This window comes from Rhinatrema bivittatum, chromosome 8, assembly GCF_901001135.1.
Source record: "Rhinatrema bivittatum chromosome 8, aRhiBiv1.1, whole genome shotgun sequence".
Lineage (NCBI taxonomy): Eukaryota > Metazoa > Chordata > Amphibia > Gymnophiona > Rhinatrematidae > Rhinatrema > Rhinatrema bivittatum.
This window is the reverse complement of record NC_042622.1, coordinates 236,051,695-236,076,375: the sequence shown is the minus strand read 5'-3', so window position 1 is coordinate 236,076,375 and position 24,681 is coordinate 236,051,695. Positions and strand designations below refer to the sequence as shown.

Here is a 24,681-nt window from a genome sequence, read left to right as displayed (position 1 = left end):
AGTGTTCTGCAGCTCCCACCAGCTTGAGATCTGTTTTGCTATGTCTCTCTCCCACAACCACAAGATCTTTCCAGATATAGCTATATGGAAAGCTTTAACACAAGAGTACTCAGCTGGTCCCTATGACCTTGCAGCAGGCCCTAGACAGCCATTTCTCAAGTGGATTTTCTGGCATGGACCGGACATTGTAACTAAAGGTTATTGCTGAGTTTTTCTGCTTTTGAGCAGCAGGCTGCGGGCTAATCAAAAAGCACACAACAGCTAGCCCTGGCCCGCTTGCTGTGAATTTCAGGATATTCTTTGCATCACATTCATTCTGCTCTGAGAAAAAGTAGGAGGGTTGCATCTTGAAACATTTGTTAGCCTAGAATTGGGTAGAAGTGGACAGAGCGCTGGACTGTGATTTGGAGAGAGGGCAAGTTACTTTTACCTCCCCTTGCTTCTGAGAACTGGTCAAAAGCAAGGCATTTGACTTAATCCAATAAATTTAAATTTATTGCAATAAAGGTCATCCCAACCCAACTACTTTGAACGTTTGTTTTTTTAACTTCACATGGGGCAGGCGCATGCGGCATATCATTACTAATTGCTCATTAATTTACAAGACACTACCAGTAGTTGAAATGCTTGTCACCTGCATGTCACAACTAACCCAAGGAATATGGACAGTGGGCAGGATCTCCAGGTGCGGAATGTTTGGAGGGTTATGACCTTTCACCTCTCCCTTGCAGACTAAGAGCCCCAAGGCTAGCGACAACGGCTTTCCTGAGCTGGCGTCTGTCCAAGAGGAGGAGGCATCCTCTGAGACAGAGGCAGACCGTGAATCGGAGCTCCTGATCGAGCGCATTCAGTCCATCAAAGAGGAAAAGTGAGTTTTGGGCTTCGAGTCAGCAGTGGGATGAAAGATGACAGGTCAAAGATCAGGATTGTTACATCCTGCCTGGTGTGGGACTTTCATGTAGGTGGATGACATTTGTTGACTGATAAATAAAATGGCCTAGTCCATGAATGCTATTGGTACTCTACCATTTCTCTGAATCAGCCTCCATAATAGGTATCTTATAACATCACATACTTGTTTAGGTAGACCTGGGTGGGCTTTTAGTGCATCTTTTGATAGCATCTTAGGCTACATAGCACATTTGTATTTTAAGCATCTCTCTGTCTTTCCTGGTAAAATAATGCAAGATCGGAGAGAAAACAGATTGTGCAGCTGGCCCTTGGTAATAAAAGCTGTGGCTGCCTCTGATATTATTTATGTATATACAGTGGCTTGCAAAAATATTCAACCTCCTAAAAAGTCAACAGATGTGTGGATTACAAATGACACACAGATTGTTCCAGACAGTATGTTTGTTGCAAACCAGTATGCTCTTAGGGGTGAATTTTCAAACCTGTGCGCAGGTATACATGTGCGCACACATGTACGCCTGATTTTATAACATGTGCGCACAGTCACGCATGTGTTATAAAATTGAGGGTCAGCATGAGTAAGGGGGTGCACCTTGTGCGCCCCGACGCCCTTGGGCTTCCCCCGTTCCCTTCCCCTAACCTTCCCCCCCCCAGCCCTACTCTAGCCCCCCCAAATTCTTGTTCCCTGTACGTACCCAGATCAGCCCAGACTGCTGGGTTTTGCCTCCCTTCCAGCAGATGGAGACAGAGAAAAACTTGAAGGGCACACCTGTAAGTAGGATGCGCCACCTGCAGCCCCATCAGTATTTCTCTGTCTCCAGCAGAAGAAGGTGGCAGACCCTGCAGTTCTGACTGATTCTTTCAAAAAAAAAAAAAAGGGTAAGGAGAGGGTGACAGGAATCTTTTAATTTGTATGGCTAAACAAAGTTTTTGGTGCTAGTGCTTTAAAAAAAAAAAAAAAAGCCGGGACTCCCGAGGAGCCGAGTCAGCTTCTGCTAGCTGCTTTGCCTACCGGGAGGATTTTCTTTCCACTTCGGTGAACAGGAGCAGTAGCAGGTGAGTAACTGGGAAGGATTTACCGGTGGGCCAGGGGGGACCGCTGCAATTTAAAAAAAAAAAACTCAAAAAAACTCCTCGATTTGTTAGTCGGCATTTTTTTCAGGGCAGCACTGCTCTTTTTGGCCTCCCGGGCTCCGGTGTTTCCTTTGGGCGGCCTCCCTTTCTTTTCGGTGGGACAGTGCCACGCACCTCGGCCTGTAGAGCCTGCGGGGAGCCCCGGCAGCACGGCTTTCTCGTATAGCCTCTGCTCCCGGTGTCTTTCCAGGAGCGAGGGCCCGTCGTTGCTAGCGGCAGGGGGAGACAGGCACATCAGTCCTGTGGTGCAGGTGTCCAGATGCTGCCTCGTGGGACTCAGCCTGCCCTGCTCCCACGGAACGGCAGACATTTTAGGAGCTGCAGATGTCTATGCAGACAGCTCGGCAGGGGGAGGGGGATCTCCCTCAATTGTTTCCACAAGATTATTTCCCCGGGTCTCTCCATGATGTGTTTCCTACATTCCCTTCTCCCTCGGGAACCCCCCCTCGGGAAATTTTAAGGGGCCAGCCTCCTTTTTCGGTGGATTTTATTTTGCTGCTGCGTAAGGCATATCTAGCTAGACTTATGCCCATGGGGGATCCTGAGCCCCCTTTGGGGCATCCTGGGGCTGGACCATCTCCTCCCATGCAGGTTCCTCGGCCTGATCCTCCTGAGGTCTCCTGGATTCGAGTGGTCCATGAAGGGTCCGGTTCCGGGAGCCAGGGTGCGGTGCCGCTAGCGGATCTGCTTCAGGCTGATGTGGATGAGGACTCCGAGCGTGTGGGCCCCGGTGTAAGGGGGATGATCCTCTGGTCCTTCGGCTCTTTTGTAGGGATTAGCTGGAGCCGATGATTCCTCATGTCCTAGCGGAGTTGGGCATTCTGGCCGGTCAAGTGGCGGTGCCTCCGGATCAGTGCACAGTGGATCCGGTGCTGTCTGGTCTTCATCCCCTGGCTAAGACTTTTCCTTTTCATCCTATGTTGCTACAGCTGATGTTTTGGGAGTGGGATACTCTGGAAGCTAGTCTCCGCGTGGACAGCGCTATGGATAAATTGTACCCGCTGCCGGATGACTCTCTCGAGCTTCTTAAGGTACCCAAGGTGGATGCGGCCTTCTCGGCAGTCATCAAGCGTACGACTATTTCGGTGGTTGGGTTGAGGGTCCTTCAGGGCTGCCCTGAAGGACCCTCAGGATCTTAAGCTTGAGGTTCTTCTCAAGCGTATCTTCGAGGTGTTGGCCCTGGGGGTTCGAGCAGACATTTGCAGTAGTTTAATGCAGCGTGCGAGTCTCAGGTGGGTACAGCAACTCCTGAGTGCCAGAGAGCTTTCCCCGGAAGAGTCTGAGCAGGCGGATCATTTGAAGGCGGCAGTAGCATATGGGGAAGATGCCTTATACGATCTCCTTCATACGTCTTCGCGTACTATGGCTTCTGCAGTGTCAGCCCGCAGACGTTTATGGCTCTGTAATTGGTCAGCTGACATTTCCTCCAAGTCGCAGCTGGGTGCTTTTCCTTTTCGTGGGAAATTCCTTTTTGGGGATGATTTAGAGCAGCTCATTAAGTCCTTGGGGGACAATAAGGTGTACAAGCTCCCGGAGGATAGGCCCAAAGCGTCCAGAGGTTTTGGCCCTTCTCGTTCGCGTTTTCGGGGGCAGCGTCATTTTCGCCAGTCTAAGCCGGCTTCTTTTGGCCAAAGGCAGTCGTCCGGAAGATCTCAGACTTGGACTCATTCCTTTCGTGGCTGTAGACCCACCCGAGACGGTAGTGCCCCAGGGGTGGCAGGAGCCAAGTCCTCTCAATGAAATAGTGCCGGCCCACTCCACTGTTCCTGTCATTGGGGGGGCGGCTGTCCCTGTTTCTCAAGGAGTGGGTCAAAATAACGTCAGACCATTGGATTCTAAACATTATAGAACATGACTACGCCTTAGATTTTGCTCGTCCCTTACACGATCTGTTTCTGGTGTTGCCCTGCGGGTCCCTGGAAAAACAGCGTCAGGTGAATCTCATGCTTTGCCGGTTGTTAGACCTCGCGGCGGTAGTTCCGGTTCCTGCGGATGAACTTTGAACCGGCAGATATTAGATTTATTTTCTGGTTCCGAAGAAGGAGGGGTCCTTCCGTCCGATTTTAGATCTAAAGAAGGTCAACAGAGCTCTACGTGTGCCCCGTTTTCGCATGGAGATGTTGCGGTCTGTAATCGCCTCCGTCAGAGCAAGGGAGTTCTTAGCGTCCCTCAATTTGACAGAGGCGTACTTACACATTGCAATTCGGAAGGACCATCAGCGGTATCTCCGGTTTATGGTCCTTGGTGGGCATTACCAGTTTCAGGCCTTTCCCTTTGGGCTGGCTACTGCTCTGCGCACGTTTACCAAAATATGATGGTGGTCATGGCGGCGGTTCTCCATCGCGAAGGGATCCTGGTTCATTCCTACTTGGATGATTGGCTCATTCGAGCGAAGTCTAAGGAATTATGCCAGGTGGTGGTAGCCAAGGTGGTGCACACACTTCGCGCTCTGGGTTCGATCATCAATGCGGACAAGAGCCAGTTGTCCCCTACTCAGGTTCTGGATTTTTTGGAAGCGAGATTCAATACTCAGATTAGAAAAGTCTTTCTGATGCAGGAACGGATGGACAAACTCATGTCGCAAATTTGGCGTCTCTTGTCCCTACCAGTTCCCAAGGCATGGGACTACTTACAGGTGCTTTTTTCTATGGCGTCTAATCTGGAGTTGGTTCCATGGGCCTTCACTCATATGAGGCCATTGCAAAGGGCTTTGCTCTCGCGTTGGGACCCCAAGTCAGAGGCTTTTCAAGTTCCCTTGCCCCTCCAGGAACAGGCCAGGTCCAGTCTAGCTTGGTGGCTGAGCCCCGAACACTTGTTGCGGGGGATGGATTTTGAGGTTCCTCAGTGGACTATTGTGATGACGGATGCCAGCCTGTCCGGTTGGGGGGCAGTCTGCCAATCTCAGGCAGCGCAAGGCCAGTGGACGCAGCAGGAAGCGCAGTGGTCCATCAAGCATCTCAAGACCAGAGTGGTACGGTTGGCCTTGCAGCGGTTCTTGCCTCTAGTTTGTCTGTCGGTGAGAGTGCTCTCAGACAACGCAACGACAGTAGCATACATCAACTGGCAAGGAGGAACAAAGAGCCATCCCGAAACTGTGGAGGTGGACAAGCTCATGGCCTGGGCGGAGGTTCATCTGCTCAGGATAGCGGCTTCGCACATTGCCAGGATAGACAACATGCAGGTGGATTTTCTGAGCTGTCAGTTTGGATCCTGGAGAATGGGAACTGTCTGTCAAGACGTTCGCGTTGATATCTCATCAGTGGGGGATTCCCCGTTTGGATCTACTAACGACTCTGAGAATGCCAAAGCGCCACATTTCTTCAGTCGCAGGAAAAGAACACGGAGCGGAAGGGGTGGATGCTCTTGTCCTACCATGGCCTCGCGACATTCTGCTCTACACATTCCCTCCTTGGCCTCTGGTGGGCAAGGTTTTGAGAAGGATAGAGGCCCATCCAGGAGAGGTGATGCTGGTGGCTCCGGAATGGCCATGGAGGCAATGGTTTGCGTATCTTCTTAACCTTGCAATGGACGGTCCGCTCCGTCTGGGTCATCTTCTGAATATCCTGTAGCAAGGTCCCAGTATTTTTTGACCAGGTGGATCGCTTTTGTCTAACAGCTTGGCTTATGAGAGGCGACAGTTGAGAAAGAAGGGGTATCTGGATACGGTGATTTCCACTCTTTTTTGTGGGCTCTCAAAACCTCAACCTCGCTTACGTATGTCCGGGTCTGGAAAGTTTTTGACTCTTGGTGTAGTAGGTCGACAGTTTCCCCTAGGCGGGCCTCGATAGTCACATTCTACCTTCTTGCGAGAGGGTTTGGAGAAGGGATTAGCTTTCAGTTCTCTACGCATTCAAGTGGCAGCTTTAGGCTGTTTGCGTGGAAAAGTGGATGGTGCATCCATAGTGGCGCATCCCGATGTGGTTCATTTTCTTCGCAGTGCTAAGCATTTGAATCCACCACGTCTAGTTTGTCCATCTTGGAGTTTAAATTTGGTCCTTAGGACGTTGTGTGAACCTCCTTTCGAACTGCTCAAGTGCGTTACTCTGAAGGACTTGATGCTCAAAACGGTGTTTTTGGTGGCTATCTGTTCGGCTCGGAGGGTTTCGGAAATTCAGTCTCTATCTTGTCGTGAACCTTTTCTTAGGTTTTCCGAGTTCGACGTTTCTCTTAGAACCGTACCGTCCTTCCTGCCTAAAGTTGTATCGGCTTTTCACATGAACCAGTCCATTGAGTTGCCTGCATTCCCGGATTTGGATCAGAATTCTCCACATGCTCGTGAATTGAAGCATTTGGATGTCATGCGTATGTTGATGCGTTACTTGGAGGTCACTAACTTTCGCTTAATCGGATCATCTTTTTGTCTTGTGGAGCGGCCCCAGGAAAGGGCAAAAAGCTTCCAAGTCTACTATTGCCTGATGGATGAAGGATGCTATTGCTTCTGTGTATATATGTCCTGGGTGAGCAGTTCCTGAGGGTCTAAAGCCTCATTCGCGCCGTTCTCAGGCGGCGTCCTGGGCAGAAAGTCAGTTGATTTCCCCTTAGGAGATTTGTAGGGCAACGACCTGGAAATCTTTGCATACCTTTGCTCGGCATTACCGGTTGGATGTTCGGGCTCCCGACTTGGAGAGCTTTGGCAGCGGGGTGCTTCGAGCAGGACTGTCTAAGTCCCACCCCATGAAAGGCGGCTTGGGTACAACCTAGCAGTCTGGGCTGATCCGGGTACGTACAGGGAAAGGAAAATTGGTTCTTACCTACTAATTTTCGTTCCTGTAGTACCACGGATCAGCCCAGACGCCCGCCCAGTTTTTTGATTCCGCTTGAGAATTTATTGAATATAGCAGGATGAAGATTTCACGAACACACATATTTGTACCTAGTTGGGTCTCATAAGTTTGGTTTGACCATTTCAATTTTTGGATTCGTTACCACTTAATTCTGTTTATACTGAAGGGGCTGCAGGTGGCGCATCCTACTTACAGGGGTGCCCTTCAAGTTTTTCTCTGTCTCCATCTGCTGGAAGGGAGGCATAACCAAGAGTCTGGGCTGTTCCGTGGTACTACAGGAATGAAAATTAGCAGGTAAGAACCAATTTTCCCTTATACCTTTTGCGCCTGCCAACACGCGATCCTCCAACACAGCAGCAAATGGCCGTTGTGCTGGAGCCTTCTGGCCCTGCCCCTACCCCGCCCCTGGACCGCCTCTTTAGAAAAGCCCCGGGACTTAGACGCATCCCAGGGCTTTACGTGCATCGCCAGGCCTTTATAAAATAGGCCCGGCGCGCTTAACTCCCCCCTACGCTCATAAAGCTTTTAAAATCCGGCCCTAAATGAATTGTGACTTTGAAAATTTACTTTATTTCCCTGCATTTTTTGTAAAATAAAATTAAAAACTGAAAAATGCTGCTTGCATAAGTATTTAACCCCTTCAGACTAGCACCTGGTAGAGCCACGTTTTGCTGCAATAACAGCTTTAAGTCTGTTAGGATAAGTTTTTCGACCAGCTTTGCACATTGATTTTTGCCCATTCTTCCTGGCAGATTTGCTCCAGGTTGTTCAAGTTGGTTGGATGATGCTTATGGACTGAAATTTTCAAGTAGTGCCACATATGATTGGATTGAGATCTGGACTTTGACTTGGCCACTGTAGAACATTCACCTTTTTGTTGTTCAACCATGTCTATGTTGCTTCAACCTTGTGCCTTGGGATCATTGTCCTGATGAAAGGTCAGCTTTCTCCCAGGTTTTGTTTTTCTTTAGCAGACTGAAGCAGGTTGTCTTGCAGTATCTCCCTCTATTGTACCATCCATTTGTCCTTCGGTTTTAACAAGATGCCCAGTCCCTGCTGAGGAAAAGCATCCGTCCAATATGATGCTGTTACCCCCATACTTTACTATTGGGATGGTGTTTGCTGAGGAAAGGGCAGTGTTAGATTTATGCCACACATAGCGTTTTTAATTTTGGCCAAAAAGCTCCAATTTTGTCTCATCTGACCATTAAACCTTATCCCACATTTTACCTGGTTCACTATGATGCTTTCTGGCAAACTCCAGACGTGCTTTGATGTAGTTTTTCTTCAGTAATGGCTTCTAGCCACCCTCCCATGCAGGCCAGCTGTATACAGAGTTCTTTATATGATTGAGTGGAGCACCTCCACTCCAGTCTCAGCCTCTGAACTCTGTATATCCTTAAAAGTGATTGTTGGCCTCTCTATGGCTTCCCTCAGAAATCTCCTCCTTGAGGAAGTGATGTCACTTCCCATGTTGGTTCACTAAAAGCGGGGCTTCTCGTACACCGGAACTTTAACGGAGCAAACAGCGCGATTACCCTGGACTGGATGACCACCAGGTTTACCTGGTTCACTCTGATGCTTCAGTCTGCTAAAGAAAAACAAAACCTGGGAGAAAGCTGACCTTTCAGCAGGACAATGATCCCAAGCACAAGGTCGAAGCAACACAGACCTGGTTGAACAACAAAAAGGTGAATGTTCTACAGTGGCCAAGTCAAAGTCCAGATCTCAATCCAATCATATGTGGCACTATTTGATACATATAGGGAAAAATAGCCCATGCTATAGTTACACAATGTTAGGTTCCATATTAGGTGCTTCAACCCAAGAAAGAGATCGAGGCGTCATAGTGGATAACACATTGAAATAGTCAGTTCAATGTGCCTTGGCAGTCAAAAAAGCAAACCGACTGATGGGACTTATTACAAAGGGAATGGTGAATAAAACAGAAAATGTCATAATGCCTCTGTATCGCTCCATGGTGAGACCACATCTTGAATACTGTGTACAATTCTGGTCGCCGCATCTCAAAAAAGATATTATTGCGATGGAGAAGGTACAGAGAAGAGCTACCAAAATGATAAGGGGGGATGGAACAGCTCCCCTATGAGGAAAGTCTAAAGAGGTTAGGGCTGTTCAGCTTGGAGAAGAGACGGCTGAGGGGGGGATATGATAGAGGTGTCTAAAATCATGAGAGGTCTAGAACCGGTAGATGTGAATCGGTTATTTACTCTTTCGGATAATAGAAAGACTAGGGGGCACTCCATGAAGTTAGCATGTGGCACATTTAAACTAATCGGAGAAAGTTCTTTTTTATTCAACGCACAATAAAACTCTGGAATTTGTTGCCAGAGGATGTGGGTAGTGCAGTTAGTATAGCTGTGTTTAAAAAAGGATTGGATAAGTTCTTGGAGGAGAAGTTCATTACCTGCTATTAATTAAGTTGACTTAGAAAATAGCCACTGCTATTACTAGCAACGGTAACATGGAATAGACTTAGTTTTTGGGTACTTGCCAGGTTCTTATGGCCTGGTTTGGCCTTTCTTGGAAACAGGATGTTGGGCTTGATGGACCCTTGATCTGACCCAGTATGGCATGTTCTTATGTTCTTCTTATGTTCTTAAAAGTGGAAAAGCCAGCAACAAGGCCTGAAAGACGTGCAGTCCACCCAAATTGATCTGGCAGATAAGCTTGAGGACCTGGAGAACAGGACCAGGCGCCGTAATCTGTGATTTAAAGGTGTGCCAGAGCAAGAGGACTATGCAAAAACTGCCTGTCAGTAATTCACAGCATTTGCAGTATGATATTGAGAGAGGTGGACCCTGCCAGTGACGACTCTCAGCCCAGCTCACAGATTGAACGAGCGCATAGATCTCTTGGGCCCAGGATGGGGAATAAACCTTGTGATATAATTGTCTGTTTCCATTCTTTTGCCTACAAGGAGAAAATAGCATCAGCAGCAAAGAAACAAAGAATCTGGCGCTGGGAGGAAAATGACATAGCTATCTACACGGATTTAGCAGCTTCAACATTGCGGAAGAGGCTAACTTTTAAACCTGTCACTACAGCACTGACCACTACGAAGGCCAGATACAGATGGCTTTTCCTCTTTGGCTTGTGGTTTCAGCTGGAAGGGAAATCATGCATGGTGGAAGAAGCAGTGTAAGCCTTGAAAGAAGCAGGTTTGGCAGTGGAGCTGCCCGCTCCCATCCACAGGCCCTAGACATGAAACTCCACGGTGGCAACAAATATCTAAAGGGGGTTGCAGGCTTAGGAGAAATACGGAAGATTAGCCTAAGGACATTGCAACCACTTGAACAATCTGGTCCACCGGAGTCACTTCAAACAACACTAATGTTCCCTCGTATTAGTATCCTTAGAGGGTTCTGTTAAGGTTTAAGAAAAAACGTTTAATGGACTTGCTAAAGGACAGGGTTTGCTGGGTCTTTTACGCATATGGAGATTAACCAGTGCCTAACGGGTGGTCTCTTTTCAGCTGCCTCCGGGGACGGGAGGCTCCATATATCAGCATGGGATCTTCCTCCACTAGTTACTGGGAACATTTAGCTCTTTCCCAGAGGGATGGAGGGGAGGAGAGGGGAAGGGTACTTAGTCTTTACACTTGTGAATGTTTCTACAGAGCGAGGAGAAGAAGGAATATTGTTTATACTCTGCACACATGCAACTGTCAAATAGGGGAATCCAGAAAAATGATTAGCTACAAGGCTTGGTTGGCACGCAGATTAGCTATCAAGAAGGGCACTCAAAGGATTAGATGTGATAAGCCTGAGGGGGATGGCACAGTAGTACCATGACCACAGTTAAATTTGTATCCCTTAATGTTAAGGGATTGAATACGGGACATAAAAGAAGGCTTCTATTCCAAGAGCTGAGCCGATTAAATGCTGATTTGATATACCTCCAGGAAACACATCTGAGAAAATGGTATGAGGGATTAATGAGATCTGATAAATACCCCAATCAGTTCTGGGCAACGGCAGCTGCAAAGTACGCAGGTGTCTGCATTCTAAAACATAAAGATCTTCACTTCAAACTGATAAACTCATATTCAGACCCCAGTGGCCGCTACCTTTTATTGAATGTAAAACGGGGGGTGGGGGGGGAGCTGACACTACCGTTTACAGCCCTCCCTGACAAAAGGAAGCTTTCTATACCACCCTTTATAATGTGATAGCTGATAAGATGGAGGGGAGTATGATTCTTGGTGGTGATTTCAATACAATGCTCAACCCTCAACTTGATAACTCTGTGGGGTCTAGCTCAGATTCCGCCCGAACTAGCAGACACTTAAAAACGTAATTACCTTGATATCGGGGATCGACGTGTGGAGATCCAGATATCAGACTTCACGTTGTTACTCTTTTTATTCGCACCCTCACGATTCATACTCCCGATTAGATATCTTTTTTGATAGATAAAACCAGAATAAATGGGGTACAATCAGTGGATATTGAACCAATAGTTTGGTCTGATCATGCTCCAATCTGGTTTCAATTACAATTACAAAATTATGATAAAGGCCAACGCTTTTGGAGGCTCAATGATTCATTGTTGGAAAACAGAGTTTCAGAGTCAGATTGCTAGGGAGATCCAGGAATATCTGTGTTACAATGATAATGGGGAAACCGACCCGGGGAACATATGAGAGTGTTTAAAAAGTGTTTTAAGGGGGACTTTTATTGCTAGAGCTTCGTATGTGAAAAAACTACGGGAGAAAGAAAGGCAAAGCTTGCTCACACAACTCCGTAATCTGGAACATAAACACATGAGGGATAATACCCCATATCAGTCGACTCAAGATATTCAGGAAATAAGGGATAAGATAGCTGCGCTTGACTGCTGTGATCGCGCATCAATTAGAACAATTGCAACAGAGGTTTTTCAAGGAGGGGAATAAAGCAGGGAAATATCTGGTGCAAGCAGTCAAGTGCCGACAAGCGCAAACTATTATTCCAAAGATAAAGAACGCAGAGGGCGATCTACTAACAGATAACACCACAATTTGACAAAGGTTTCATCAATTTTATGCCCAATTATACAGCATTGACCCAACCATTATGGAGGGAGAAATCAATGATTACTTACTAGATACGCCACTCCCAGAGTTAACCACCCCCCAATGGCTATTCTTGGATAAGAACGTCACTCTAGGGGAAATACACAAAGCCATTAAGACCTTAAAGCCTGGTAAATCGCCAGGACTCGATGGTTACATACTGCGATTTTACAAACAGTACTCAATGGTGTTGGCACCGGTGCTCTTGAAATTCTTTAACGCCCTGAAACTGGGACTAATCTGTCGCCACTAGCTAACACGGCAGGGATCACCATTTTGGCGAAACCGGGAAGAGATCCTGCATTATGCGGATCCTACAGGCCTATATCCCTCCTGAATATAGATGTTAAAATAATAGCGAAAATCCTAGCCAATCACCTAAACTACTTCATAGCTCAATTGGTACACCCTGACTAAGCTGGGTTCATCCCCGGGAGAACTACAGCGGATAATGTTCATAAAATCCTGGACAATATCTGGTATGCGAAAAAATATAATATTCCTACTGTAGCACTCTCCATTGATGCCGAAAAGGCATTTGACATGGTGCACTGGCCTTATCTCTTTTGGGGTTTGGAGCCCCATATCTTCAGTGGCTGCGTCAGTTGTACAATGATCCCAGATCTTGCCTTAAGATCAATGGAGGCTACTCCCCCACTTTTACGGTAGGAAGGGGAACCAGATAGGGCTGCCCACTATCTCCCCTGCTCTTCACCCTTTTCTTAGAACCTTTCGCAATTAATATCAGACGTAATGCAGCCATCACAGGACTTACGGTAGGGCGGATCTCCTCCAAAATGTCTTTATTTGCCTATGATATCTTACTCATACTGACTAATCCTGAATCATCGCTCACAACCTTGACGAGTGAAATGGGGACTTTTAGCAAGGTCTCTGGGTTTCGAGTCAACTGGGAGAAATCAGAGATACTTCATCTTAACATCCCACTGCGGGAGAGACTAAACACCTACAAAGGCTTTTTCAATTCAAATGGGCAAAAGCACAAATAAAATACTTAGGGGTCCAACTAAGCGCTACCCAAGATCTATTCTCTATAAACTATATCCCCTTGTGGACTAAATTAACTAAGGATATGGAGGAATGGAGCTGCTATCATATCTCCTGGCTGGGCTGAATGGCAATCCTAAAAATATTACTTCTTAAGCTCCCATACCTCTTCCAAACATTGCCCACTAAAATTACTCCATCACAATTAAATATTTGGCAGAGGAAATGCATGGCTTTTATTTGGGCTGGTCGGAGACCATGAGTGGCAAGACGGATCTTATATAAAACCAAGGCTATGGGAGGGCTCAACATTCCTGAGCTTTCCCGGTATTACTGGGCGGCTCAGTTAAAAAAAAATTGGTAGACTGGCACAAAACGCGCCAACCTAAACATTGGGTTCAGACTAATCAGGAAATATTAGGGCAAGTCCAGTTAAGCAGGGTACTGTGGCAACCTAGGAGGATGTGGACTGTTGAACTGGGGTCTAAGCTTCCCCCTTCCATTTTCATCTCATTAGACTTGTGGCACCAGTTCGGATCTCGACTAATTGGAAAGAGGGAATACCATGCTAGCACTAGTCTTTATGCAAACAAAGCATTTAGACCCGGTTTTGAGAACTTGGCATTTCAAACATGGAAGCGAAAAGGGGTTTGGATATGGGGCCAACTCTTGGGACCTCAGGGGCTGCGTTCGTTTTCAGATGTACAGAGGCAATTTGATTTACCTGATTTGGCACTATACTTCTACCCACAGTTGGGTCATTTTGCCCATACCATTATAATTAGAACCCACTTACCAATGGGTATGTCTGATTTTGAAAAGTTGTGTACAAAGGCGGATATGACCAAGAAAGTAATCTCCGTGCTTTATAACTTACTAAGCGCATCCAATGAGGTTGAGACATCACATCAGTGGGCTTGGGAGAAAGATCTCCATATAGAGTGGACCTCCCAGGAATCGAAAGGCATATTTCAAGATTTAGGGAAAGGATATATCGCCTCCCATCTCATAGAAAACTCTTACAAGTTACTTTTCTCGGCATCTGTGGTTAGCGGATCTCAACATGGCAGTGGACGGTCCGATTCGTTTTGGACATCTAAAGGGACTTCTTCGTCAGGGCCCCATATTTTCCGACCAGGCCGATCACTATTGTCTAGCGGCTTGGCTTTTGAGAGGCGGAGGTTGAAGAGTAAAGGATATCTAGATTCTGTCATCACCACCTTGTTATAGGCCAGGAGGCAGTCTACTAATCTGGCTTACGTTAGAGTCTGGCATGTGTTTGAGTCCTGGTGTACTTCTCATGGTGTCCACGCCCTCCAGTCCTCCATTCCCGAGATTTTGTCCTTTCTGCAGGAAAGTTTTGCTAAGGGTTTATCACAGAGTTCCCTTAGAGTTCAGGTGGCGGCCTTGGGCTGTCTGCGGGGCAAAGTTGGGGATTCCGCTATTTCAGCTCACCCGGATGTGGTCAGGTTCCTCAGGGGAACGAGGAAATTGCGGCCTCCAGTTAGGAGAGTGTGTCCTTCCTGGAACCTGAATCTCGTCCTATGGGGACTATGTTCGGCGCCATTCGAACATACAAACATGCTGTCTGAACAATCTGTGTAAAAAGAAAATTATTACTTACCTGCTAATTTTCGTTCCTGTAGTACCATGGATCAGTCCAGACCGTGGGTTATGTCCCCAATCCAGCAGATGGAGTCAGCCCAAAACTCTGAGGGGGCGTCACCATAAGTACTACTACCCCCTCTGCAGGAGTTCAGTATCGAGTATATCAAAGCCCGAGTAAACAGAGACCCCTTGGTTGGATCAAGTTTAAACAAAATGGCAACAATAAGCCGCTGGATCGAAATAGAGAACTGGAACCATCCCACCAATGGGTGGGAGGCCGTGAACATAGCGTGTCAACCACCAACAGAATGGTGACAGACAAAGAAAACTGGAAACACGTGAAAAACAACAGCAGCAAAGCCACTACTGTAACAGACGGAATGGCTGAGCAGAGTCAGCCCCCAATACAGCTGAGCAGGAGTAGAACCCAAATGCGGTGGGCGTCTGGACTGATCCATGGTACTACAGGAACGAAAATTAGCAGGTAAGTAATAATTTTCTTTTCCCTGTACGTACCAGGATCAGTCCAGACCGTGGGATGTACCCAAGCGTCCCTAAACCGGGTGGGGTCCTGCGAGGCCTGCTCGTAGAACCTGTTCGCCAAAGTGTCCATGGACGGACGAGGCGAGGTGTAGTCTGTAGTGTCTCGAGAACGTGTGCAACGATTTCCAGGTGGCCGCTCTACAAATTTCCTGCTTAGATACCGAGCGACTCTCCGCCCAGGAGGCCGCCTGAGAACGTGTAGAATGCGCCACAATACCGGGTGGGGGCGTCCGCCCCAATATAGGAAGCGGCAATGCCGGCCTTCAGCCATCTGGCAATAGTCGTCTTCGAGGCCTGGGATCCCTTCCGGGGACCGGACCAAATAACGAAGAGATGGTCAGAAGTCCGGAAATCGTTCGTAGCCTCCAGGTAGTGCCGCAGAACGCGCTGGACGTCCAGGAGACGGAGAGCCCGCGGCTCGGACGAAGAGAAAGATGGCAATTCCACCGTCTGATTTACATGGAAGGCGGACACCACCTTCGGGAGGAAGGAGGGCACAGTACGAAGTGACACACCCGAATCGGAGAACCGGAGATAAGGCTCTCGACAGGACAGAGCCTGTAGCTCCGAAATACGCCGAGCGGAGCAGATGGCCACCAAGAACACCGCCTTAAGTGTGAGGTCCTTGATCGTTGCACTCCTCAGTGGTTCAAACGGAGGTCCCGACATGGAACGTAGCACCAGATTGAGGCTCCAAGAGGGACAAGGATCCCGCAATGGGGGTTGCAAGTGCTTGACCCCCTTGAGAAAACGGCCGATGTCCGGGTGCTGCAACAGGGATCCTTCGCCCCGCAGGAGGGAGCCAAGAGCTGCCACTTGGACCCGAAGTGAGTTGTAAGCGAGCCCCTTCTCCACTCCCGCCTGTAGGAACTGGAGGATCTGCGGAACCGACGCCTCCGTGGGTCTTGTGTTCAGACCGGTACACCACATCTCGAACACTTTCCAGACTCGCACGTAGGCCACAGACGTCGAGGTCTTCCGAGAACGAAGCAGAGTTGACACTACCGCCTCCGGGTACCCCCGTCGGAGACGGCGCCTCTCAAAAGCCAGGCCGCAAGACAGAAGAGTTCTGCCTGGTCGAAAAATACCGGGCCCTGGTGAAGGAGGCGGGGCAGATGTCCCAGCCGGACGGGACCGTCGATTACCAGGTGGAGGAGGTCCGCAAACCAAGGTCGACGTGGCCACTCTGGCGCGACGAAGATCACAGTCCCCTGATGAACTTCTATCCGTCGGAGTAGTCTTCCCACCAGCGGCCATGGTGGGAACGCATACAGGAGCAGATCGGCCGGCCACGGGAGCGCGAGAGCATCGACGCCCTCCGCCCCCCGTTCTCTCCGGCGACTGAAGAAGCGAGACGCCTTGGTGTTCTGGGCGGACGCCATGAGATCCAGGTGGGGAGAGCCCCACCGCCGGACGAGCAGCTGCATGGCCTCGTCGGAGAGGGACCACTCTCCGGGATCCAGAAGCTGGCGACTGAGGAAGTCCGCCTGGACATTGTCCACGCCTGCGATGTGCGAGGCCGCCAGGCGGCGCAGATGCCGTTCTGCCCACTGCATCAGCATCGCTGCCTCGAGCGCGACCTGCGGGCTGCGAGTGCCGCCCTGGCGGTTGATGTAGGCCACCGTAGTCGCATTGTCCGATAAGATTCTGACTTCCCGATTCCGAAGGAGCGGCAGGAAGTGGAGAAGCGCCAGCCTGACCGCTCTGGTCTCCAGACGATTGATGGACCACTTCGACTCCTCCGCGGACCACGTCCCCTGCGTGGCGCTTCGGTCGCAGACTGCTCCCCAGCCTACGAGACTGGCGTCGGTGGTTACTACTACCCAATTTGGTAGATCGAGGGACACGCCGCGAGCCAGATTCTCCGGAACCATCCACCAGGTGAAGCTGTTCCTGGCAAACTGGGGCAGCGGAAGTATCACCTGGTAGTCCTGCGAAAGTGGCTTCCAACGGGACAGAAGTGCTCTTTGCAGAGGCCGCAGGTGCGCAAATGCCCAAGGGACCATGTCGATGGTGGAGCCCATCACCCCCAGGAGCTGTAGATAGTCCCAGGAGGTGGGAGCTGGTAAGGCAGAGAATCGCTGTATGTGTTCTCGCAGGGCGTGCGCCTTGTCCTGCCGTAGGAAAACCGCGCCCAGACTGGTGTCGAAGGTCGCCCCCAAGAAATCCAATCGCTGCGAGGGCACGAGGGAGCTCTTGGAGAAGTTCACCACCCATCCCAGAGACTGCAGAAACTCTATCACCCTGGCCACTGCCACCTGTCCATGCCGAAACGACTTCGCTCGGATGAGCCAGTCGTCCAAATAGGGGTGGACTAGAATCCCCTCCTTCCGAAGGGCAGCCGCCACGACTACCATGATCTTGGTGAAGGTGCGCGGGGCCGTTGCCAATCCGAACGGAAGCGCTACAAACTGGAAATGCTGATCCAGAATCTTGAACCGTAGCAGACGGTGATGCTCCCGGCGAATAGGGATGTGAAGATAGGCCTCTGTCAGGTCCAAGGAGGCCAGGAACTCCCCTCGATGTACCGCTGCGATCACTGACCGTAGCGTTTCCATGCGGAACCGGACCACCCGAAGGGATTTGTTGACTTCCTTCAAGTCCAGTATGGGCTGGAAGGAACCGTCCTTCTTCGGTACCACGAAGTAGATGGAATAATGGCCCGAGCCCACCTCTCCGGAGGGTATGGGCACAATGGCGCCTATCTCCCGCAGTCTGTCCAGCGTCAACTGCACCGCCCGTCGCTTGATGGTCGAGCCGCAGGGAGAGAAGATGAACCGTCCCTTCGGAGCGCGGGCAAATTCCAACGCGTAGCCGTGTCCTATGGTGTCCAAGACCCATTGATCCGAGGTGATCCGCGCCCACTCCTCGTAAAAGAACGCCAGCCGCCCCCCAATCTGGGGGATGTCGGAGTGGGCGAGCTGAACATCATTGAGAGGACTTGGGCGAGGGCTGTCCCGCCGTGGGAGCGGCCCGCGCTGGGCGTCGCCCGCGAAAGGAACGGGACCAGGGCTGAGACCTGGGAGCAGCGGCCCGAGACGCCGCCGGTCTGTAATTCCTGTAGCGCCTTTGCGCCCTGGCTCTGGTCCGCGAGGACGGGAATGCCCTGGTGGAGCGATATCTGTCTTCCGGCAGGCGATGGACCGCGTTTTCCCCCAGAGACTTGATGATCTGGTCCAGATCCTCCCCGAACAGGAATTTACCCCTGAATGGCAGGGAACCCAGACTCGACTTGGAGGACGTGTCCGCCGCCCAGTTGCGCAGCCAGAGGAGTCGGCGCGCCGCTACCACTGAAGCCATGGAACGGGCGAGGACCCTAAACAGATCGTAGGAGGCGTCAGCCCCGTACGCCACTGCTGCTTCCAGTCTATCCGCCTGGGCGGCCTCCTCGGGCGGCAACACCTGAGAAGTGAGCAGTAGCTGCACCCAGAGAAGACTGGCCCGCTGGGCAAGCGAGCTGCACATCGCCGCCCGCAGCCCCACCGCGGAGACCTCGAAGACCCGCTTGAGGAAGACTTCCAACTTGCGATCCTGCGTATCCCTTAACGCCGCTCCACCCGTCACCGGTATGGTCGTCCTCTTCGTGACCGCCGACACCGCGGAGTCCACCCTGGGCACCTTGATGAGCTCCAGAAAATCTTCCGGCAGCGGATACAGCCTCTCCATGGCGCGGCTGCCCCTTAGGGCAGCTTCCGGGGCATCCCATTCCCTGGTGAGAAGCTGCAGGAACGACTCGTGAATGGGAAAAGCCCGAGCCCTCGGACGCAGGGCAGCCAACACCGGATCCCCCTTCTTTGAGGAAGTGACGACAGCTGGTGCAACAGGAGCCGGCGGGTCCGGCGGAGGATCGAGGTCCAACCCCTGAATGATTTGTGGGATTAGATCATCCAGCTCTTCCCGCTGGAAGAGGCGCAGCGTCCGTGGATCCTCCCCCTCGGAAGTGGAGTCCCCTTGTCCCGACGCTGCAGGGTCCGACCCAGGGGAAACTGGGGCAGACCCAGGTCCACCCGAGCCCACAGGGAGCCGGGTGGGGACGGGGAGCTGTGAGGCCCCCACGCCCACCGGAGCGGGGGGGGCCGTATAGAGGGACGAAGGTCGTGGCAGCTTGGGTGGTGGCGGGTCCGCGGGAGCAGCCAGGTCCTGAAGGTAAGCTGTATGCATCAGGCGGATGAACTCCGGTGAAAACCCCGGCCTAATCGGGGGGACATCCGCTGCTGGGGGCCCCGGGGGACCCTGCCCCCGCGGGTCATCCTCCGGATCTACTTCTGGTAGTAAGCTCGGGGGAGAGCCCTCAGAGGCTTCCTCGTCCCCCTGCACTGCCTGCGCTCCTTCAGGACGGAGCGCATGCAAGATGGCCGCCGTTCCCGCCAGTGATGGGGGAGGGGCCGGCCCACGCCGCCCGGGCAAGGCTGCCAGAGGAGAAAAACGAGTGAGGGGCCGCGACGTGCCTTCCCCCCCGGGGAGGCACCGAGCGCAGATCCCCTCCCTCGAGATGCGCGATCCAGGCTCGCCGCAGGCCGAGCAACGCGCCGGCCGCGGCATCGGGATCGTGAAAAAAAAAAAAAAAGAAAAACAGTCCCCGGCAGCCCAAAAACACCCTGGTAGCCTCGGGGGGGGGCCGCGACACGGATCGCCGCTGCGGGGGGGCCCAGATGGCCTGCACTACCTGCCGAAGAACAAAACGGAGTCGCGGGGGGGCCTTCCTGGCCGCACAGCCCGCTGGAGGTAATCACCCTGCTCCCCGCTGCAGCCCACGTGGAGACAAAAATGGCCGCGGGAGCGGGCGAGGACGCTAGGAGGCCGGTGCCCCCGGCGGTCGCGTCCAAACCTAGCTGCAAACTAAAAATACCAACAGAGAAGAAATGCAACTTACCCCGGAGAAGCAACAACAGGCGCCGGGACAGAGGAAAGAGGGAGAGACAGAGACTCACAACAAAGAAGCCACGCCTCCCCAATTGAGCAATTAAGCAATTAAGTTTTTTTTTTTTTTTTTTTTTAAATGAAGGCCAACTTGATCCAAGCAAAAAAGCTAACAAAGAGCAGAGAATAAAGTCCCAAACAAAAGAAGTAAAGGAAGAAGGTTATAGGCAATCGGGAGCAAGCCCAGATTCCACTACTCGCATCTGCTGGAGTCAGAAGATACTGAACTCCTGCAGAGGGGGTAGTAGTACTTATGGTGACGCCCCCTCAGAGTTTTGGGCTGACTCCATCTGCTGGATTGGGGACATAACCCACGGTCTGGACTGATCCTGGTACGTACAGGGAATGTAATTTATAATACACACATCTGCCTTTTTAGGGGGTCAAATACTTTTGCACGCCACTATATTTATCCCTTTGCCATGGTCATGCTAGATCTTAAGTCTTCCGGTAACACTGCATTAGGCATTTCTACTTCCAAAGGTAAACGGGTGCAAACATTCTTTTTGCCAAAATAAAAAAAAAGAAAAAAAAAGCAATTATGAATGTTTAAACTTGCAAGAGCACAAGAGTGTGTTGCAGATCTTAATGCATGAATTATTGCAATGTTTAAAAATGTACATGTGGACAGACACCTGCCCCCTCCTCCGCCATCTCAATCCCTTCGCCTCTTCTTTGGTAAATGACCTACTGGGACCATTTCTCTGTCTCTTCCTCTGACACGCTGTAGGGAGGACATCACTTACCGCTTGCCAGATCTAGACCAGAGAGGCTCTGATGAGGAAAATGCCGATTCGGAGACCTCTGCTAGCACGGAGAGCCTGCTGGAAAATCGGCTGGGGCAGACGGATTCAGAAGGTCAGTATTAAGGTAGTGTGTGCACACTTCTTTTCCTTTTACCAATGGCATTTTATTTTCTCTTTAAGTTCTTCCAGCAGAGCGCGGTCTTGCCAGGAGTTAATGGTAAGACTTAAGGCTGCAAACTTTTTTTTTTTAATATTAGCTGTCATTTACAACCTGGAAAAAAGAAAAATCAAATGACATGTTGATATGTTTTATTTTTTTTCCTAAAGGATCTTCTCAGGGTGGCGCTCAGCCCCTTATTCCCAGCTTCAGTGCTCCATCCATGAATCTGACTGGCATTGTTTGCCCTCCGGCTTCTCTGAACCAGCCTTCAGTTGGCGCAAGACGAAGGCCATCGTCCTTTCTGGCTAAGATGAAGAAGGTTCATCACAGGCACCCGCTCCTGCCCACCTCCAACATCAAGCTCCCTCCCGGCATTGGTGCCACAGACCATGTCTGGAGGACTTCGGTGGCGGAGGGAGGCGGGACGACAGTGAGGCGCAGGGAGCAGCCCGCGAGACGAACAGACAGCATCCAGTCTGTGTACATGGTGCCAGACGTGAACCCGTGCCGGCCTCTGGGCTCCTTTGAGGATTACGAACCGACGGCCAAAGTCAAGCGCAGATTTTCTGACCCCTATGCGCAGGTGCCCAGCGTGGACGAATCGAACCTATGAAACAAGTTTAATGGGGGGGGTACCATGCGTTTTGTGACCAAAATGCACACTTGAAAAATTCTCCACGGTGGTTTTGAATGGGACAAGAGAGTTCCCGTTTCTGCGCCATAGCCTTCATTGCAGCTGGTTAACAGAACTCACTAGGGACCAAGTGCTTTCATTGTATACAGCTTGCCAGACATTTTTTTTTAAATGTTTTTATATTAAGTTCTTTATTTCGTTTACATATTTTTAAACGGTATGGGCTTGACAGAGGACCACATAATCCCTGCTCCAAAACAGAGAATTCATTGCACTTTTTTTTATTTTATTTTAATGAAAAGCTATTTTTTCCCCATTGCACATTGCTTGTAAATGAGCAGTATTAGATAGAACCACATCTTGAAGGAGGCGACCCAGGTATTACCCAGGACGGGGAACAACAGGCCAGGCTTTCTGGACAGCCAGTTTATGTGCAGATTAAGAACATGGTGATGCCCTCTTAGAAACTCCCAGCTTTTCATTAAAACTTCTTTTCAAGGAAAAAAAAAAAGAATCTTGCATCACTGTAAATCATCGGTGCTTGTCTTTTAGCTTCCTGACGTCCAATGCCTCCGGTGGCCGCTGGCATTGAGAGGCTGTTTCACACATCCGCTGCCTTTCTACGCAGCGAAGGGCAAGAGTGGACCTATGGTGTGCAGGATGGAAGCAGCCCCTATGGCTTTCTGGGGTGACTTCCCCCCTCCTTCCCCCAGCAGCCACCTTTTATCTGAAGCACCACCACCCCCAGCCCTGCTATGGCAAACCATTTGAAGATCTCGCAACAGCAGCATAGCAAGCATAAAATATTTCTGAATTCTAGAAACTCTTTTTGTTCACTTCTTTCTTCCCCTTCTATTTTAAAAGAATCCTAGTTCAGGGCAAGAGCACTGGGTTAAAGAGGCACGGACCACCCAGTTTTAGTGGGAAGAACGTTACTAGGATTGAACCATGTTATAGGAGGCTATGGTTTTGGAAATGGCATCTGTTGTGTGTTAAAATAAACTCCTGAGGCTACGTTTGAAATTTCCCATCGGACTGCAAGCTCATTTTCAAAGGGTGGATCCTCCATTATGTTTGCCTTTTGAAAATTTGGCTGGCACGCACAACACCGGTGCAGAAGTACCCACTCCTTTTGCTGTCTCAAACCTTGGCGTGTACTTTCTGTGCGATCCCAGGCGCACTTTCACACCCAAAAAAAGCTGACCACCTTTTTAGGCGCAGGTAAAAGTGCATGTATTACTCCCAGCGCATGTGCTTTTACCTGCATTTTGGGGGCTGCAATAACTTTATAACCTTCTTTTAGAAAATACAAGCGGACTTTAAAGTGGACTTGCATACAGAAATCCACTTTCTTTTTTTGTTTTGTTTATCTTTATTAGCATTTCAGTACAACAATAAAAAAAAAGTAGAAGGCCAAAAGAAGCCCACCCCCACCCCTGACGTCCACTTTTTAAAAAATCTGCTGCATGCAGAAACTTGCGCGGCACATTTATGCCTGCAAGGGAAGAGGTGGAAACATATGTGCAAAAATAGCTTCCCCGGGCCTACTTTTGCATGTGCAGGACAAATTTTGAAAAAGTCTATTTTACAGACGTAAAAGCTTAGAAAAATCTGGCTCCATGTGCAGTTTTACAGGGGTAAACCTGCATAAAAAGCTTTAATGATTGGGCCCCCTTATGTTTTCATGCATTTTTAACATGCATTGCAGTAGTGGGAAGAAAGCTGCCCGTATCATTGCAGGAGCGCAGCTCAGTTGGTGGAGCTCCAAGATCACTGTAGGAACCATATGTGCATGTGCTGACCACCGTTGCACCCAGTACTGTCTGTGGGCAAGAATGGGCTCAGTGTGTGAAGCAGATGCGGTTTCCAAAATCATAGGCTAAGGAGTCTGTTTTCAAAGGATTTAGATGCGTAACTTTCAGAGTTGGGCCCTAAATCAGCCCCTTAGAAAACTGATTGGGGTTGCGTACCAAAATTTAGGACTCTACCAGGTACAGGAGTGGAGTTGGAGCATGCAAACAAAATTAGGCGCTTAGCATTGATTTTCAGCACTAGGCACCTACCTTAAGGGCAGGGCCCAGAGTCTCCCATGAATCTGTGGTTGCAGGAAAGGCCACAAAGCCCAGCCCTTTCTGTGAAATTGCTGCGGGAGATAGACTGAGCAGCAGTAACACCATTAACTCCCCCCACCAGCCCCGCCCCCTTCTGCGGATCAGGTGGCAATGAGAGAAAACAGCAGCAGTCTGGCTGCATAGTCTTTCTCTGCCGCCTGGCCTGACTGTTGCTTTTAACAGCGAGGAAACACGGCCTCACAGCTTAAAGCAGCAATCAGACCCAGGTGATGGAGGGAAAAACTGTAGTCAAACTACTGCCATTGCTCTTGCTCCATGCCTGCTCTGCAAAAGGGCAGGGAGGGAATCCTGCCTCCATTCTGGGTGAGTCAGATGAGAATCGCAGGCTTAGCAGCAGGAGTATCTTTCGGATTCCACTTCCTTTTCCTTTTTTAAATAACTTTATTGATGATCTGCAGAGAAAAATGGCTATCATTAGCCAGAAAAATGAGATTTGAAAATCCTGCTGTGCTGAGTGACCCTGAATTAGCTGGATAACATAAGGGCAGGGTATTCTGGGGAGGAGTTGGCTATCTGGCTAAGGCATAGATTTATCAAAATGCTATGAATATAGCAGAAAACTCACCTGCGATTTAAAAAAAAAAAAAAAAAATAGGGGGGGTGTCCATAGGCAATCTGAACACCTGCGCTATTTTTCGCAAAGAGAGAGAGCGAACCTCTGTATAGAGTCAGTCTAACACTATATATGTGCTATATAGGTACCACTGTAGAGGGGCACTCTGAATGGGGCGGAGTTAGAGGGGAGGTGTTAGACACATTCAGAGGTATTCATAGTAAAATTGACATCAGTAAAGATTTGTAGTCATAATAAGGGCAAATCTCCTCTATTTATACTTTTCATCCATTGTAATGACTACAAATCTTTAGTGATGTCAGTTTTACTGTGAATACCTCAGAATGTTTCTAAACACCCTCCCCCACCTTCCGAAACCCACCCTGATTCAAAGTGCCCCTCTACAGTGGTACCCATATAGAGAGGGTCAGACTGACTCTATACAGAGGCTCGCTCGCTCTCTGGTGCGC

At 49.9% G+C, this 24,681-nt stretch overlaps 1 protein-coding gene across 13 annotated transcripts in view; it reads left to right on the top strand.

Annotated features, from left to right (window-relative positions):
* The window catches only part of MYO9B (myosin IXB), a 330,363-nt gene extending 306,069 nt beyond the window's left edge, over positions 1-24,294 (top strand). For 8 of the 13 annotated variants that reach the window (XM_029614164.1, XM_029614168.1, XM_029614162.1 and 5 more), the window contains 3 exons: positions 732-868; positions 20,717-20,844; positions 21,060-24,294. In XM_029614164.1, the coding sequence (XP_029470024.1) occupies positions 732-868; positions 20,717-20,844; positions 21,060-21,505 (711 nt within the window). In that variant the 3' untranslated portion in view covers positions 21,506-24,294. Of the gene's footprint in view, positions 1-731; positions 869-20,716; positions 20,857-20,912; positions 20,950-21,059 lie in introns of all 13 variants that reach the window. The other 5 variants (XM_029614165.1, XR_003858375.1, XM_029614166.1 and 2 more) reach the window with 5 other exon arrangements.
* The last annotated feature ends 387 nt before the right edge of the window (positions 24,295-24,681 follow it).